This window comes from Coffea arabica, chromosome 5c, assembly GCF_036785885.1.
Source record: "Coffea arabica cultivar ET-39 chromosome 5c, Coffea Arabica ET-39 HiFi, whole genome shotgun sequence".
NCBI classification, from domain to species: Eukaryota; Viridiplantae; Streptophyta; class Magnoliopsida; order Gentianales; family Rubiaceae; genus Coffea; species Coffea arabica.
Window position 1 is genome coordinate 39,881,587 of NC_092319.1, and position 15,640 is coordinate 39,897,226.

General features: G+C 34.1%; 2 protein-coding genes across 2 annotated transcripts; both read right to left on the minus strand.

The window, feature by feature from the left end:
* Positions 1–7,811: 7,811 nt before the first annotated feature.
* On the minus strand, positions 7,812–10,813 carry LOC113689005 (protein translation factor SUI1 homolog 1). Its single transcript, XM_027206833.2, has 5 exons — positions 10,595–10,813; positions 8,793–8,897; positions 8,448–8,653; positions 8,204–8,257; positions 7,812–8,111 (listed from the first exon to the last, which is right to left on the minus strand). The coding sequence occupies exons 2-5, from the start codon at positions 8,827–8,829 to the stop codon at positions 8,067–8,069; spliced, it is 342 nt and encodes a 113-aa protein (XP_027062634.1). The 5' UTR covers positions 8,830–8,897; positions 10,595–10,813; the 3' UTR covers positions 7,812–8,066.
* Positions 10,814–12,357: 1,544 nt separating this feature from the next.
* Positions 12,358–13,411, minus strand: LOC113689439 (polyubiquitin-like). The gene has a single exon (XM_027207208.2). It carries the CDS (start codon positions 13,274–13,276, stop codon positions 12,521–12,523), a length of 756 nt encoding a protein of 251 aa, XP_027063009.1. The 5' UTR covers positions 13,277–13,411; the 3' UTR covers positions 12,358–12,520.
* Between the last annotated feature and the right edge of the window lie 2,229 nt (positions 13,412–15,640).

Below are 15,640 nucleotides of genomic sequence, written 5' to 3' on the forward strand. Positions count from 1 at the left end.
TTTCACATCATATGTGAGGCGGGGCCTATAAAAATTTATTTTATAATTACATATTGTTGAAAGTAAGTTATATCGTGTGCATTTTACACAAATCTGCTCCGAACAATTTCTTGGGGCCCTTGTCCGAAAGAAGATGGAGCTGCAGCTTTGGCCCATGATTGATCAAGTGAATACAGTAAAGGATTTACCTGCTCCCGAATTTGGAAGTCTACAAGAATGACAAGGTGGAAAAATGTTTGCGGGGTAGACAAAGATTGAAGTGACTTTCTCTGGAAATTCTACATCATCAAAAGATGATGATTGGGTAGATTGGGGGGAAGGTTGAAGGATTGGTGCTTCATCATGTCTTATTAATAATTGAGACTAGTAGTTCATTTATTAATTGACTTTTCCAGCTGTTGTACTATTCTGCTGGTGGATTATAGAAACTTGTACAATGAATTCATGAGTTGAGTAGTTAAACTTGAACAAGTTTTTTTTGTTATATGGCCATTGGTACCAAAGAGAAGACTTGTGATGTAAGTCCTGACAGAAATTCAATTGACTGCTAGATGGATTTGAGAAAAAAGAGCAAGAAATTTTAAAATATCCATTTGCCTTATGATTTGATGAATAATGGGAAAGAAAAGAAAGGACAAAAAAAAAAAAAAAAAAAAAAATTGAAGTGCAAAACTTCAACTGGATAGTGCAAACAAAAGAAATAAGACTTCATAATGCAACTCCAGAACAAAACAGTAGCACTGCAATGAGCCATACGCAATCTGCAGGCACCTATCAAGTAAAAAAAAACCAGACCAACAAGCACCAAACCCCAAAAGAAGGGGAAAAAATAAAAAAAACCAGACTAACAAGCTCAAGTTCTTGAATGTTTTAACAGAAAGCAGAAGTTACATGCACAAACAAGCAAACAAGATTATTTCCCAGGTTCTCTTGAAGAAATTGCCACTGGACATTCTCTAGCTAGACATCATGGACTGGTTGCAGATCTTGTATTCCAATACTCCTCAATTTCCTTTGCAGTTCTTCCAGGGATTCTTCCAGCAATTAAAGACCACCTAAAAGATTATGCCATTTGTTGCTTTGGGTCAACAAGTTGCAGTTCAAACTTCAAAAAATTTAAGTATGCAAGACATAAGAAAATTTTCACCACAAAAAGAAAGAAGAAAAAGGAATTAATTAATACCTTTTACCAACCAAGTTGAACATCCTAATGATGAGAATTTCCTCATCTTCAGAGAAATGAAGCTCAGAGTCTTGACTTTTATCCTCTAGTGCAAAAACAACATAATGAAATCGATAAACAGGTTATTAAACTTAAAATCTACACAGGTCTCATGATGTTACCTTGAGAGCCGGCAGATTTTTCATTCAAAGTTGTGGATTGATCCGAGTCAGCCATAAGAGATGGAAGAAATGTTATAGAAATTCAAGAAATTGCTGACAAGTATATAGGAGTGAAATATGGAGAGAGGTGAAGTGGGGAAGGGAGGATTCTTTTAAGTCGTATTAATAGGAAACAGAAGAGTCCCCAGTTAAGGTCTTGATTGCCATGATGTTTGAACTAGACTGGGAGGTGAAGAAAAGCAAATCAGGAAGAATGGTAGTTGACACTAGTACGGCTGCATAAAGTATAGGGTGCTCTTTGATTGGTAGTTCTTTTTTTCCGGTCACGATAGAATTTATTCTAAATCTACTCTACTCTTACTCTATACTAGGCGGAGGGGGCTAAACCTACTCTTACCATACTTGGGGGAATTTATTCTAAATCTACTCTACTCTTACTCTATACTAGGCGGAGGGGACTAAACCTACTCTTACCATACTTGGGAGAGGGGAGACATAAAGAGGTTCAAAAGAAATTTGGAGGGGACTAAATTACTACTGACTTTGAACCTGGAGGGGACTAAATTATCACTGATTTAAACAGGCGTCTATGCATTACCTGATAAATTTTTTAGGACAACTTGAATTTTTTAGAATGCGGACCAAGGGATTTGATTCCTTTTAACTTATATCTATTAAAACTCTCTTGATGGTGCTCTTTGATCGGTAGTTGGCACACTAAATTGTTGGTTGGCAAAAGGACTTATACTTTAAAGTTTTTTCCTGCGGCTTTTTTTTTTGTCAAACGTCCTTTGGCATTTGTCATTTGGGAAATAGACAATTGATGGAGTTTTCATTTTTTTAAATCTTATATCCCCTGTTTACTGAAAAGGCTCTTTTTTTAAAAAAAATGTAGGTGAGAGGTTTGAACCCAAAACTTTCAACTTACACACCTTTTTCTAATACTTTGCAATTTATCCCTTCCTCTTGTACTGAAGAGACTTAATTATTAGTTATACAATATTTTTTTGCATTCAACGAGGGAATCCAAACCTTATAAAGGCGAATGACAAGGGAGGACAAGGAGTTTGATAGTTGAATTTTAGATCTCACAATCACCTCTCTAATCTCCCTACTAACTAAATTGAGTTTTAGGAGCTCCTCTACTCAATTCATTTGATAAATAGTTGTAAACGTTCACGTGTACATTTATATATGGAAACTGCACAATCGTTTATAAAGATGTGTTCATAAACTAAAACAAGATGTGTGTATTTTTCATTTCAATTTTTTTGTGTATGCATGTTATTTTTTTTTCAAATTAACTTCTCCATATCCAATATTGACCGTCACTCTTTTTGAACCATTAATCGGTTTTGCCCCTAATCCTTAATATTTTACTATTATAATCCTTACAATTAGAATATAAGGCCCCGTTTGCAAGTGAGTTTTGTGAGTGTTTGTTTAAAATTTTATTGTAGAAGTTGTAGAAAAAATTTTTAAATGTACAAATTTTTGGATATTTTGAAATGTGTAATTTAAAAATTTGAAATTTTTTTTAAAAATTACTGTAATTAAAATTATTAAAAAACTTATAACAGATAAACTTGGTCAAAAACTTGCTTGCCAAATAAGGCCTAAGTTTCGTAAGAGTGAAGGAGGCAGACAGCTAAAAGATAAGATCAAGCCACTTCGTACCCACATCCACCTACTTTTTATAGGTGTGAACAACTTCTCCATAACATAATAAACAGCTTAATAAAAACTTTTTGAATCCCTCCAAAGAAATTCTTCATAAAATATAGGGGTTTGTCACCCCTATCGATAGCATATATTCACTGAATTATGAAAAAGGTAACAGAGCCGTAATAGAGGTGGAAATGAGTCTAATTAACTTAGACACCTTATCGTTCAAGTTTGTTTGGTTATTTTAATGAGTTTGAAAATTTTGTTCAAATTTAACTTGTTTATTTATCGAGTCGAATTTGAACAAATTTTTTATCGAGTTTAAAAATTATCAAGTATAAAATGCTGTTTAAATTTGATTTAACTAGTTAGCGAATCAAAATCGAACGAATTCTTATTAAGTCGAGTTTGATCCGAGTATTGAATAGTTTTATTCATCTTTCAACCTCTACACCGCACAGTCCAACGCGATAATGGGTCATAGCTTCTGGATAAGACAATAATATCAAAACCGCTGGATAAGACAATTATATCAAAGTGGCACACCCTAACTATAGTAAATCTCTCTTTATTGATATTATGACAAAAAGATTACTCAGTAGGAAGTGTCAATGATGGCTTAGTTAGGTAAATGAGTAAATATCAAACTCTCTCCTAGACTATTGTTGAATTGCAATGTTTTGATTGCTTTTTTTTTTTTTTTTTTTCATTCAGATTATTATATAGTAAATAGATAGATTTTTAGGAAAGATGAATATAGGAGAACATTAAGGGCTGTGATTCTATCTTTTTCGCTCTCTGTTTTTTTTTTTTTTACTTTCCAATAAAAGGTTTTGTTTTATGTATTCTCATTGTCTTTTGGTTTTGTTTTAAGTCATGTAAGATAAAAATTGATTATGAGAAACAATTATCTGCTCTTGGGAATCACTTCTGACTTCTCAATACTTTTTCAAGAATATTATTACTCACAAATCTGAAAACTTGAATGAAAAGGGAACTAGCTAAGTCATCAATGCTAGTTTTCTGATCATATTATCACTAGTTAACCCCTGATTATCCCCAAAAATAACTAATTCTGGAATTAAGAAAAGCTTTGGGCATATTGACATTTACCTTTTTTATGGCCGATACTTCATTAGAAATAATGTGTTTTAATGAGGCAATGATGCACTTTTTTTTTTAAAAAAACTGTCTCATATTAGCAAGTTCCTAAAATAGCTGATGACGCTGTTATTTGTTTCTTTAATTCTTAATGAATAACTAGAAAATAGGATATCATGAGCTTAATACCTTTATTATTGAAGGTCAGAGCAGTAAAGTTAGTGTGACTATTCCAAAGCAAAGAGGGTAAACTGTGATTAACCTTTATTTTTAGAGACATCCATTAATTCTAGAAGATTTTTTTGTACAAAGCTTGCAAGGTTAAAGCGACCACTTAATTATACGGAAATGTTTTTTTGCACTTTTATTTTTTATTAATCACACTCTCACTGTCATTTTTATAATATAGTTTTCATTTATTGGACTATATAATAAAACAAATGGTGAGAATGCAATTTAAAAAAATGGAGTGCAAATAACATATCCCTAATTATATGCAACATATGTTAACAAAAAAAAAAAACAATTCACAACATTGTCATCAATGCATACTAATTTGAAAATAATAAACTCAGTATGCTAATTTTTCTTTTCTTTCTTTTCCCTAGCTGTCCTTTTCAAAAGCTTGTAGCGAAGAGTTTTACTATCAACAGTGCCTCTAATGTGCCAATTGGCAGACTGCAAAACTTTTTTGGCTTTAAGTTGTCGGCAGGAACATTGAGCACTAAATAAAAAGTGTAAAGGAGGAAAAAGAAAAGAAAAAACAACAAGAAGGATTTTAAAATAGCAATTATTTGAGTTTCAAATTATGATTGATTTATGAAGAGAACTGCACATAAAACTTAGAGAATGAGTGTGTTTGGATTGTAAATTATTTGAGATAATTTTGTGAAAAACTACTGTAGCACTTTTTTGATGTGATGTATTTGAGATAAAAAAATAATTGAAAAATGTGTTGATGATGCAAGCAAGTCAGTGCGTGTAAATAAGGTGTAAATAATGTGCATGACAAAATTCTTCCAGGAAGGTTAACCTGCAGGAGAAGTAAGTAAAAAGTTCATTTGATAGGGTAGGTTGTTGATGTTAACCTCATTTAAGAAGCCAAAATTTTTTTGTGTAAATTCAAGCAGGAGAAAATTTTCTCTTTCAAAATCTTTCTAATTGGCCTCTCTTGATAGCCACATAATTGTAGGTAACTTTGTCTTTTATCCGTCAAAACAAAAGGCCAAGCGTCTTCCTGAAACTCCCCATGCGTGCAAAGCTCCAAGCGTCTTTTTTAGGTGCCAAACCGAGCAGTCTATTTCATTAGACCAAACAAATTAACACGAGAATGAAAAGGACAAATGCAGCAAAATTGGTTGGAAATATGTTAGCTAGCTAGTCAGCATGGTATTGTCACAAGTAGCAACTCAAGCTGAGAGCAATTATTGCGATGGACAAATTCCACTTTGCACCCCTAAACTTGTATCACTTTCTTGCTTTGCACTCTAAATTTTAATTTTGGATACTTTAAACTCTCAAATTTATCCTATTTAAGTCTAATCAATAATAAGTTTTGCAAAATTAACAGCATAGAGGATAAAAAAATCAATAATAATGTGCTGAAAGAAATTAAAAGATGCCAAGGTATCATAGGAAAAAATAAAATAAGACATTATCATTAATTTTCACTATCTTTTATTTCGTCAGTTTTGCTAACAATATTATTGAGATTATATACATAAATGATTATATGCTAAAAATGGTTAAAAAATCTAAGGGATCTAGTTGGAAGAAAACGGGACATTATCATTAATTTTGATACCTTTTATCTCGTTAATTTTGAGAACATAATCATTGATTGGATTTAAATGGGACAAACTTTAGAGCTTAGCCTGTAAATTGTTCAAATTAAAAGTTGAGGTTGCAAAGTGTCAAAAAATGAAGTTTAGGATACAAAGTGAGAAAGTGATACAAGTCCAAAGATGCAACGTCGCGGAGTTAATCCTATTGCGAAAATGAAAAATTATCCCTTTCAAGTCTACTATCAGTCTTGACTTGAAAAAGGTAAATTTGGCAATGTTTTTTGAAAATTCTATGTGGCATTGAAATTTAGGATCTGGTATTAACATTAGTCTGTTAGCATAGATTTGGACCAAAATGCTATTTGATGATATCTAAATAGTTACATTTTTTTTTTGGCACTTATAATGTATGTCTCTAGCATCTTTTGTTTTGCCTATTATGCTTCGCGAAGTCTAAAACTTTTCAGTGTAAAGCTTTCATATTAAAATTGGGTGCTGTATTTCTTAATGAGAGGTAATTTGAATAACACTCTGTTTGGAGCTTGTCATTCTCTAATTGCTTCCTTATTAAAATATGATTATTGAAGTTTTTCATCCTGTGATAAATGGCTTTCTGGAATGCTTTTTATTGGTGTTAGGAAATTCACAGTGAAAAAGGAATTCCAAAAAGTGGTTGAATTTTTAGAATGGAGAAAGTTGAGTTTTTTCGTAGAAGTGATTTCTTAATAAATGATCTATTCAAAAAGGTAAAAAGTGATTTCTTGGATTAGATTGTCAATAAATTGGTTAATTAAAAATCTATTTTCTAAAATTTTTTAATGATGTTTAAAAAAAATCCATTCAAAAAGGCAAAGGTGATTTCTGGGATTCCCTTAGTGATGTTTTCTGTTTTTTATGATGTTTTAAGGGTTAGTTTGGTGACTTTTTTTTAGTGTTGTTTTAAAAATCTGTTTTCTATTGTTTATTGTCTTGTTTTGGCATGTTACTCCATTAGTGTGTATGTATATTGTTTTAGACAGTATTTGTGTTGCATGGACCAATTACTAGTACTGATAATTGAAAAAGTCCTTCCAAAAACTTGTACTGTAACATTATCCATGCCACCAAATGTCCAAAAAAGAGCGCTTACCAAAATAATTGAAGTGGTTCAGACTTTGAAACTCTTATGGAGAAAGGACCAAGATTTCAAACTATTGAACGTACATCAATATTTTGAGGAGTTCTTGGGAAAAAATTATTGTAGTAATTTTTTTTTTTTGAATGAGATAACAAGATGATCTTTTTTAGAATATGATATATATGAAATAAAAAGGTGATTGAAAATTATATAAAAAGAAAATTCACGAAAAACATAAAAGCTTTTTTTCAAAAATCACAATCCAAACAAGGCCTCAGGTTAAAGCTCATCCCATGAATAGGGTGACTTAACAAGCTAGTGTGGGGGTAGGAATGGCGTAAAAAGTTTTCAACAAGTTGGAATGCATCCCAAATAACTTGTTCAATATTGTAACAAAAACGTAAAAGTCCAATGTTTTTCATTTTGAAAAGTACATTTCAGTTGTGTCACAAGTAAGTGGCATTATTTTAGCCATCTATTATGAATGTTTGCCTTGTTAGTAAAATTTGGTACTTTGTAACATCGATGGACGGTTGTCAGTGGTGAATTGGTTAAAAGCAATGGAAAGATAGGTGACAGTTACAAAGTACCAAATTTTTGTCTTTCAAGTGGATTTAGACAATAATTAAGAACAAACATACTTCTCTCTTATGGCTCAAGTCTTCACTTTCATTCTTGGATTTCAAGTTCAATCTTTTCAACTGGGGCAGGTGGTGGAAAAGGAATGGGTGCTGCTTGGATTTCAAGTTCAATCTTTTCTAGTGGGGCAGGTGGTGGAAAAATAATGGGTGCCGGAAGAATGGCAATAAGCACTGGTGGAACAGTGATGAATACCATTGCACATAAAAGATGGTAGCCACAAAAGGAAACCTAATCCTTTAACCAATGAAACAGAGTAAATTGCACGGCTAAATGTAGTTGCCAAGCTTGTTTAAAAACACACCTATAGCATCACAGTTTTGCATAATAGAACATACTATAACGTTCAGAAGGGGTACTGCAGTAACCGATGCAAGTCAGAGGTCTGAAGCTAGACAAGATTCATCTGCTGTTGCTCAAAAGCCATGAATCTTGATGTTCTCCTTCTTCACAATACCAGCCTATTGATCCAATAAAAGAGAATTTGTTTACTAGAACTAGAAGAGAAACAGAAAACAAACATTGTACTTTAACAGCACTTATGGTATCTTACCTGGACAAGGAAGGCAGAGACGTTCTTCCTTTGATCACCTTGAAGTTGAATCACCTGCCGTGATTAAACGACGAAATGAGAATTCTAGCCGCAGTTATTGGGGACAAGTGAAAAAACCATTCACAGTTTCTGAATTGACTGAATAAAAAAGCCTAAAAAGCCAAAGACACTTCTTGCACTTCATTTTACTAGAACAAGAATTGACTGAATTGTCACAGAAGTTTAAGTCAGGGCAATAAATCACCTTGCCTAGCTCAGGGTCTTGGACAACAGTACCATTACAACAGAAGTCTTTCTTGAGATCTTTCAGTATCTTATTGTAACTGTATTCCTTCCTCAACCCTTGCACAGTTGTCAGGCTTTTCCTTCCATTGCGCTGCTGTACCCGCACATGGACATACTCCTTTGCGCCAGCACCTGAATCATCAGCAGTTGCATCGGCAAAAGGATCTGGTCCCACCAAAATTCAACCAAGAACATTTTCACATATTAGTCCAGTTTGAAGTAGCAGAGGGAGGATAAAAGCAAAACAGCGCTACTAATGGCTTGTAACCATGCAAAGAAAGGGGTAAACAGAGAAGTGATATACCAAAAGTTGTTGGAGTCTGGATGTCGTGTTCAGACATGAAACTTTACTGCTTTACAGAGGACAGATGTATCAAAGACTCTCGGCCTTTTATCAGAGAGAGAACAGCTGAAACAGATGGAACATGAATGTCAATCATAAATATAGATCCAAGCACAAGATGGTGTAAAGGAACAACAAGAATGTTCAATGACAACAATTATTTTACAAATTTAACATCTTATTTAGAGACTATTGATGCTGATCATTTAATTGGATTAAGAAGTCACAATAACTCAGCAATTCAAACAACCTAAAAAAGATTCAGAATTAAAATCTATTTCCTTGTAGGAGTTCTGTCATACAAAGGTTATTACACAAAGACAGACAGAAGGGTTGAAAACTCTTTGAGAAATTAACTTGTCTGAACTACTGGATGCTATTAACATCAATCAACTGGAATGTTAGTTCTAGAATTAAACCCATATGACTTGCTTTATCCTAATAAACTGGTCACCCTTCTCTATCACAAAACCAAAGGCAAAGAAAACATAGCAGACCCATTCTACTGAAGAGGCACACCTCACAGAATACATCACTTGATAGACCCACAGATGCCAATTTGAAAGCTAAGGCATTCCAGTTAGAATTGATATAAAACTGTCTCTGTACTTTTTAACAAAAGAGATGTGCATTCCTAGCAATCAAACTTGAAGCAATCTCTATATATACATATACAAATACACATCTGTATCTATATCTACATATATGTATATGGATTTGTGTATGTATATGTATATGTATTCTAGTAAAGAAATCACATGTATTGTTTCCTGACACCCTTATGGCAGCAAGAAGAAAGGAATTAGCAAAGTCAAATTCTTTTCTATTGTAGAAAACTTCAAAATCACTGCTTCAATTATGTCAATTAATTTAGCTCACAATAAGAGCAAGAAAAGTTGCATACAAATTCATAACCAAACTAATCCAAGTTTAAAATAAGGTGGAAAACTATAACACATTACACCTGCAACTAACTGAACCGCTCATATAATGACAATAAAAAGCTTATCCTAGCAAACCACATTCTTTAGCTCCTAAATCTGCCTACGAATAATAACTAACAGAAAGCACACGAATGAAGCGATTCCAAACCTCTTAATCAGAGCAATACAACCACCAAGAATAGCTTAAATATCAGTTGCCCTACAAAATAACTGCTTAAATTCGATCATGCTGTTCAGGTTCTTGATCACAAACAAGTCTATCACACAGCAGGGCTCCAAGGGCAATATATCCATCTTGCAATATTAATTCATTCTATAAAAAACAAGAAGAAACACAAATACTATTAACGATTCATCCTTTTATTTTTTTTTCTCCCTATTTCGTGGGTCTAGAGTTTCAAATCAAAGTTTCAGCAAAACGGAAACCCAAAAGTGCCTAATTGATTTCTAAATTAAGCTTCTTTTTCTCAAATACCAGATGTAAAATTAATTTACCATTCTGATTGAAACTATTCATAAATCTTTAACCAAAAAAAAAAAGACAATTCCATGAACTTAGTATAATTCCACCATAATCATAAAAAGACAAAAACTTTTAATTCCTAATCAGAAAACCAAGCAACGATCTAGCTCCAAAAAGGGATAACAAAAATTCACAAAAAAAAACAGAATTTAATAATATCAGCTCAATTCGGAAAAGAAAGCCCAAAGAAAATAAAAAAAGTTGAGTAATTAACATACCCACAATATACAAATTGGAAAACAAGCTTATACAACAAAAACCAGGATGAATAAAATTATTGAATCAAGAACACATACCCTTTATACGTATGATTGAGGGAGAAGAGAAGGCCAGAGAGTGAGCCGCTGAGGAATTTGAGGATTAGGTAAAGTGTGCTTAAAGGGGGGCCGTCCTTTTAAGACAGATTTTTGCTCTGTGTTATTATTTTTATTTATTTATTGTCGATTTTAATTCTTGGTTTTGATTTTTTTTCTGGTCACCTTATCCTTTTCTGTCAATAAGGGGATTTCCTTGTTCATTTTTTTCTGGGTCAAAACCTTGTTCATCAAATAATTTGTTTTATTTTGATTGAGTGAAGTTATTTTGGAAATTGATAAGCTGATACCAAATTTAAATGTTTCACCCCATCTTTTCCTAAAAAAAAATTATTGTGGGAGTAAATCAGGTCAATTTGGAAGCAAATTTATTAGTTTTTTTTTTTTTTTTTTTTACTCTTTTTAATAATACTTGCAAGGAAGTTACTTGACTTAAGAAACCATCCAAAAAAAGCGGAAGAAAAGAAAAGGAAAAAAAAGAAAAAATCATAATTGCAAAGAGATTAGTCAAACCTTAGCATATGGGAGAGGGTGGGATTGTTAGCGTGGAGTCGTGGACGATTGAGAAGATATAATCGATACACGTGATTAGGTTCGATTTGTATACTTGATAAAAATATGGCATATTTTAATCAAACCCTGTGCGTGGGTTTGGCATGCATTTGTATGGTCTGGAAAAGACATAATTTATCTTACAGTTTAAGGTCTTTTATCCATCTTTGGTTTCACCGCTTGCTGTTTTGTTTGGTTTAATAATACTGTTTTGTCTGGTTTAATAATGGTTTTGTTTGAATAGGATATTATTTGAAATATTATTTGGAATAATTACTGTAGCACTTTTTGTGATGTGATGTATGTTAGATAAAAAGGTGGGTTGGAAAATGCGTTTATGATACAAGCGAAATATTGTCTGTCATAGTGAGTTACCTACTGGACCAGAAGCTTCTCAAGCTCAAGCATTGAGCAAAATCCCATAAGCTAATGGCTTTTTTAGGGAATAATGACTTAATTCACAATTTTTTTTCAGACGGAATCCTCTGTCCATTATATCTGTTTATTTTTTTTGTCCAATGTAAAATTACGTAATTCCACTTATTAATACTGCTGATATGGTACATAATATTGAATGCATATTTAGGGAATGTTTGGTAAATGGGTTTCAAATTCAATAATATCCTAATTGTATCCATAGTCTTCTACTTTTGGAATTTCAAGCTGCATGATTCAGATGAGATTATGCAAGCATTTGAGGACGAGATCTTTGAGTTTGTCAGAGTTGCAATTACGTTCAATCATGTCGATTTAGAAAGTAGGCTGTCCATGATAAAATTGAATTTGAAACCCATTTACCAAACACCCTCTAAATATGTATTCAATGTTATGTGCCACATCAACAGTATCAATTAGTGGAACCACGTAGTTTTGCATTGAATAGGAAAAAGGGACAGATATAAGGGACAGGGGATCCCGTTTTTTTTTTAACTTAATTCACTTACATAAACTAAATTAAGAATGTAACATTGCCTTTAATTCACGTAAAGAAGTTACATTACTGAGTCCAGGATTTTTTTTTTTTTGGGGGTTCAGCCTGGTGATTTCCACAAGTTGCCATATTTGTTAAAATTCTTGTGAATGTAGTTATGAGTTTCGTGATTCTTAAAACAGTTGCAGAAGCCAGACAGAGCAATCTCATGTGGTTCAAGAATTTGCTGATGTAATATTAAGATAATTATTCAGCGGTGAAATAATTAGTGCTACATCTCTTTTGAACCAAAATCTAAACCTTATGCAGTCTTTCAGTTTCTCTCAGTCTGAAGTATTCATGCAACCTTAACCATATAGCTTCAGTAGATCAAAGGAAAACAGAAGAGATCCCACAATTTGAGACACTAATGAAGAATAACCAGATCAGAATCGACCTGGTCCAACAGTTCCTTTGAAAACATAGAGAAAATCTCCATTTTCAACTCCATGCCATCGCAGACTACAATTTTCGCGCATTATTCTCTGTTTATGGATGAAAATATAGTCATCTGGAGGAAGTATTTTGTTTGTCACGAGCAACCGTCTCAGCTCAGTTAAAGTACTCGAATCGCTAATGTCCAAAGGAATGGTTGCTGCATTTAGCAATGTAGAGGAGGTCTGAACTGCCAGACTAAGCCTCCTTGTCGGAGGATCAGCAATCATTCGAGCTGTGCTTTTCAGGAAGACGATGATTTCTGCTTTATCTGAGATACCATAATTGGTTAGATAGCGAAATTCCTCATCCATTTCTTGTCCTGAGAAGTACAATGCCATTCTCTTTATTGGGGTGCCATCAATGATGTGGATTTTCTCTTTCAGGCTTCGAACAGTTTCTGTTTTTTCGACCTCAAAGGTAGTCTTTCTTGCTGAGAACTTTACAGTGATTTGGATTTTACTGTGTTCTTCAATGAGTGCTGGCATGGAGTTGATGTTCAAATGGATTTTGGTGGATTCGTTGATGATGGGATAATCTTCCATGTCGAGTCCATCGATCAATTCCCAACCCCATATGGCTAGAGTTTGTGAGGCTACTGGAATGCTGAGCAAGTGCTCTATCTTCTGTTTGATATTTAGAACTGTTTCCTGAGGCTCTACGTCAATGGAAAATTCACTTCCTCCCATCACAATTGTGACCCTCATGCTGCAAATGAGCTGAATGTGATCTTATTTTCTTGATTGGCCAAAATGAGGTCAAGGGAAATCAAGTTAAAGGCAACAGAGGAGTCACACAGCAGCCTCAGCCTGAGGCATGCTGATGAGAAATTTGATCTGATTGCAGAAGGTCATGATTTAGCCAATTGCTAATTAGTGGAATTTATGATGATGAATCATGTCGTAGGCATGAGCATGACCATTTGTATGATATATGGCCTTTCTGAATTTTTTTCGTTCACTTAGTCTCGAATATTTTGAGGCATGCAAAATGTACTTTAGAACAAGATTATACCCTAGAGAATGAGAGAGAGAGAGAGGGGGGGGGGGGGGGGAGAGAACAAGAGATTTTTTTTTCTTGGATAATTAAAAGTTTGGATGGATTATTCTAATTATCACCGTAGATCAGCATATTCCTCTAAAACTATACTAATACAATTCTCACATTAATAATGAGAATATGCCCTCAGGATCATACTATCACAGTTCTTACATCGACAGCGAAATTTAAATACATGATTTATAAAAAAAGTAATTTATTCTTATCAATTGAGCCAATTTATATTGACAAGAGGAATGGGGAACGAGAGAAGGCAATAGATGAATGCATTTCTTTAACGAAATGGAGGATTGATAAAAAGTGTCTGCTTTTAACAAAGTGGTTGACAGATTCCTTCTAGTTACGGACTAGACCTTTGGAGAAGATTCACCGTACAATGAAACATTGTGAAGACTCGAAACAATTTGAAACATTAGTAAATCAAATTGGGCCGAAATTGGTTGACTGTTACTATTGGACGCCTGACATCTGTTATGGTGGACATTGATCTAGACACAAAAAAAGAAAAAAAAGGCCAGAGTTGGGCAAGTTCTAAGTGAGGAATTCACCTTCAAGCCCAATCTTATTTGGCAGTACAGAAAATTGGTTCAAAGTCCTTAAATACTTCTTTGACCTTAGCCTATTAACACTGTCCACAAAGCCTGCTTTATACCAGTTATTGACCCATGATCCTTGTAAGGCCTGGTGCAATCCAATGAGTACAAACAATTTCACAATGATGCACAAAGATATATCAAATTTAAGCACAATAAAGAAAACTTAATTAAAGAGAAAAGATAAGAAATGCAAACCAAATATCAATCCAATAGCCTCTTCAATTGATGGCGATGCTAACCAAAATGTACAAGTGAAGGTTCACTCCTTCCTCACCCCAAACACTCTTTGGTTGAGCCAAGGAGTTTTACAACAATTCTAGTTAACCCTCAACAACCTACACTTGAAAGATCACTCACCCAATTAAGAACTATTTTATACAAATGAGGCAACCTTCACCAAGGTTTTACCACTCCAAGTGATAGGTTCACCTTCACCAAGGTTTTCACTTGAGCAACCTCACAACCCAACTTTCCCAACCCCTTATACAACCAACAAAGAATCTTTCTACTCAAAAATCTCACTTGTAAGCTTATATTTTGTGTTGGCAAAAGTCTCTAGTCTTCTTGTGCTTTGGGGTTTTTATAGAAGGTGAGAAATGGCTCCAAAAGACTCTCCAACGGTCAAATATTAATTGCTGTCAAAACTAGCCGTTGGCCTGTCGGACGTCCGACAGGTGCCTGTCGGACGTCCGAACCACCTGTCGGACGTCCGAACCCTGCGTCCGAACGTAGGCAGAGAGTCATCAAATCTTTGCGAAATTTCTCGGACGTCCGATGCGATCGATGTGCGTCCGAGGCGTGCGTCCGATCCTTCCGGACGTCCGATGCTTCCTCACGAGCGTCCGACAGAGTTTCCTTCTTGATGTTCTTCATCCTTTCGGACGTCCGATAGCGTCCGACATGAGTGCCCTGTTTTTGCTTCTTCTTTTATGCCACAAGAATCTGTTCTAACAAATTACTCACATAAAAACATTAGCCCAAATCTACATTTTGGTTTGTTAATCATCAAAACCAAGGATTGATCGACCAAGGTCAACAATCTCCCCCTTTTTGATGATGACAAACAAAATGAAGATTTCTTTTATCAAATAAGTTCAAATAAAACTCCCCCTTAGAAAGTGCCAACATACAAAGAAATTTCAATAAAAGCTCCCCCTTAGAAAGTGCCAACATACAAAGAAATTTCAATAAATCCTACTCCCCCTTTTGGCATCAATCAAAAACAAACTCCCCCTTTATTTTTCAAATCAAGACCATATTGAATATCAAAATTTTCAATTGTACTTACAACCATATAGCACTTCTTGGATCAAATCATCATGATGTGCCTAAATATGAGAAATTTCATTTGGTACCATTTCTTTATAGGGTCCTTGGGAGTTAATACGACATGATCTAGCAATCCACATGGATTTC

Excerpts from the sequence above, each read along its gene's own strand:
- LOC113689005 (XM_027206833.2), bottom strand. The coding sequence starts at position 8,829 with ATGTCTGAACACGACATCCAGACTCCAACAACTTTTG. Across the intron at positions 8,654-8,792 it reads CCAGACTCCAACAACTTTTG|ATCCTTTTGCCGATGCAACT; the intron begins GTATATCACTTC and ends TGGTGGGACCAG. Across the intron at positions 8,112-8,203 it reads TCTCTGCCTTCCTTGTCCAG|GCTGGTATTGTGAAGAAGGA; the intron begins GTAAGATACCAT and ends TTGGATCAATAG.
- LOC113689439 (XM_027207208.2), bottom strand. The coding sequence starts at position 13,276 with ATGAGGGTCACAATTGTGATGGGAGGAAGTGAATTTTCCATTGACGTA.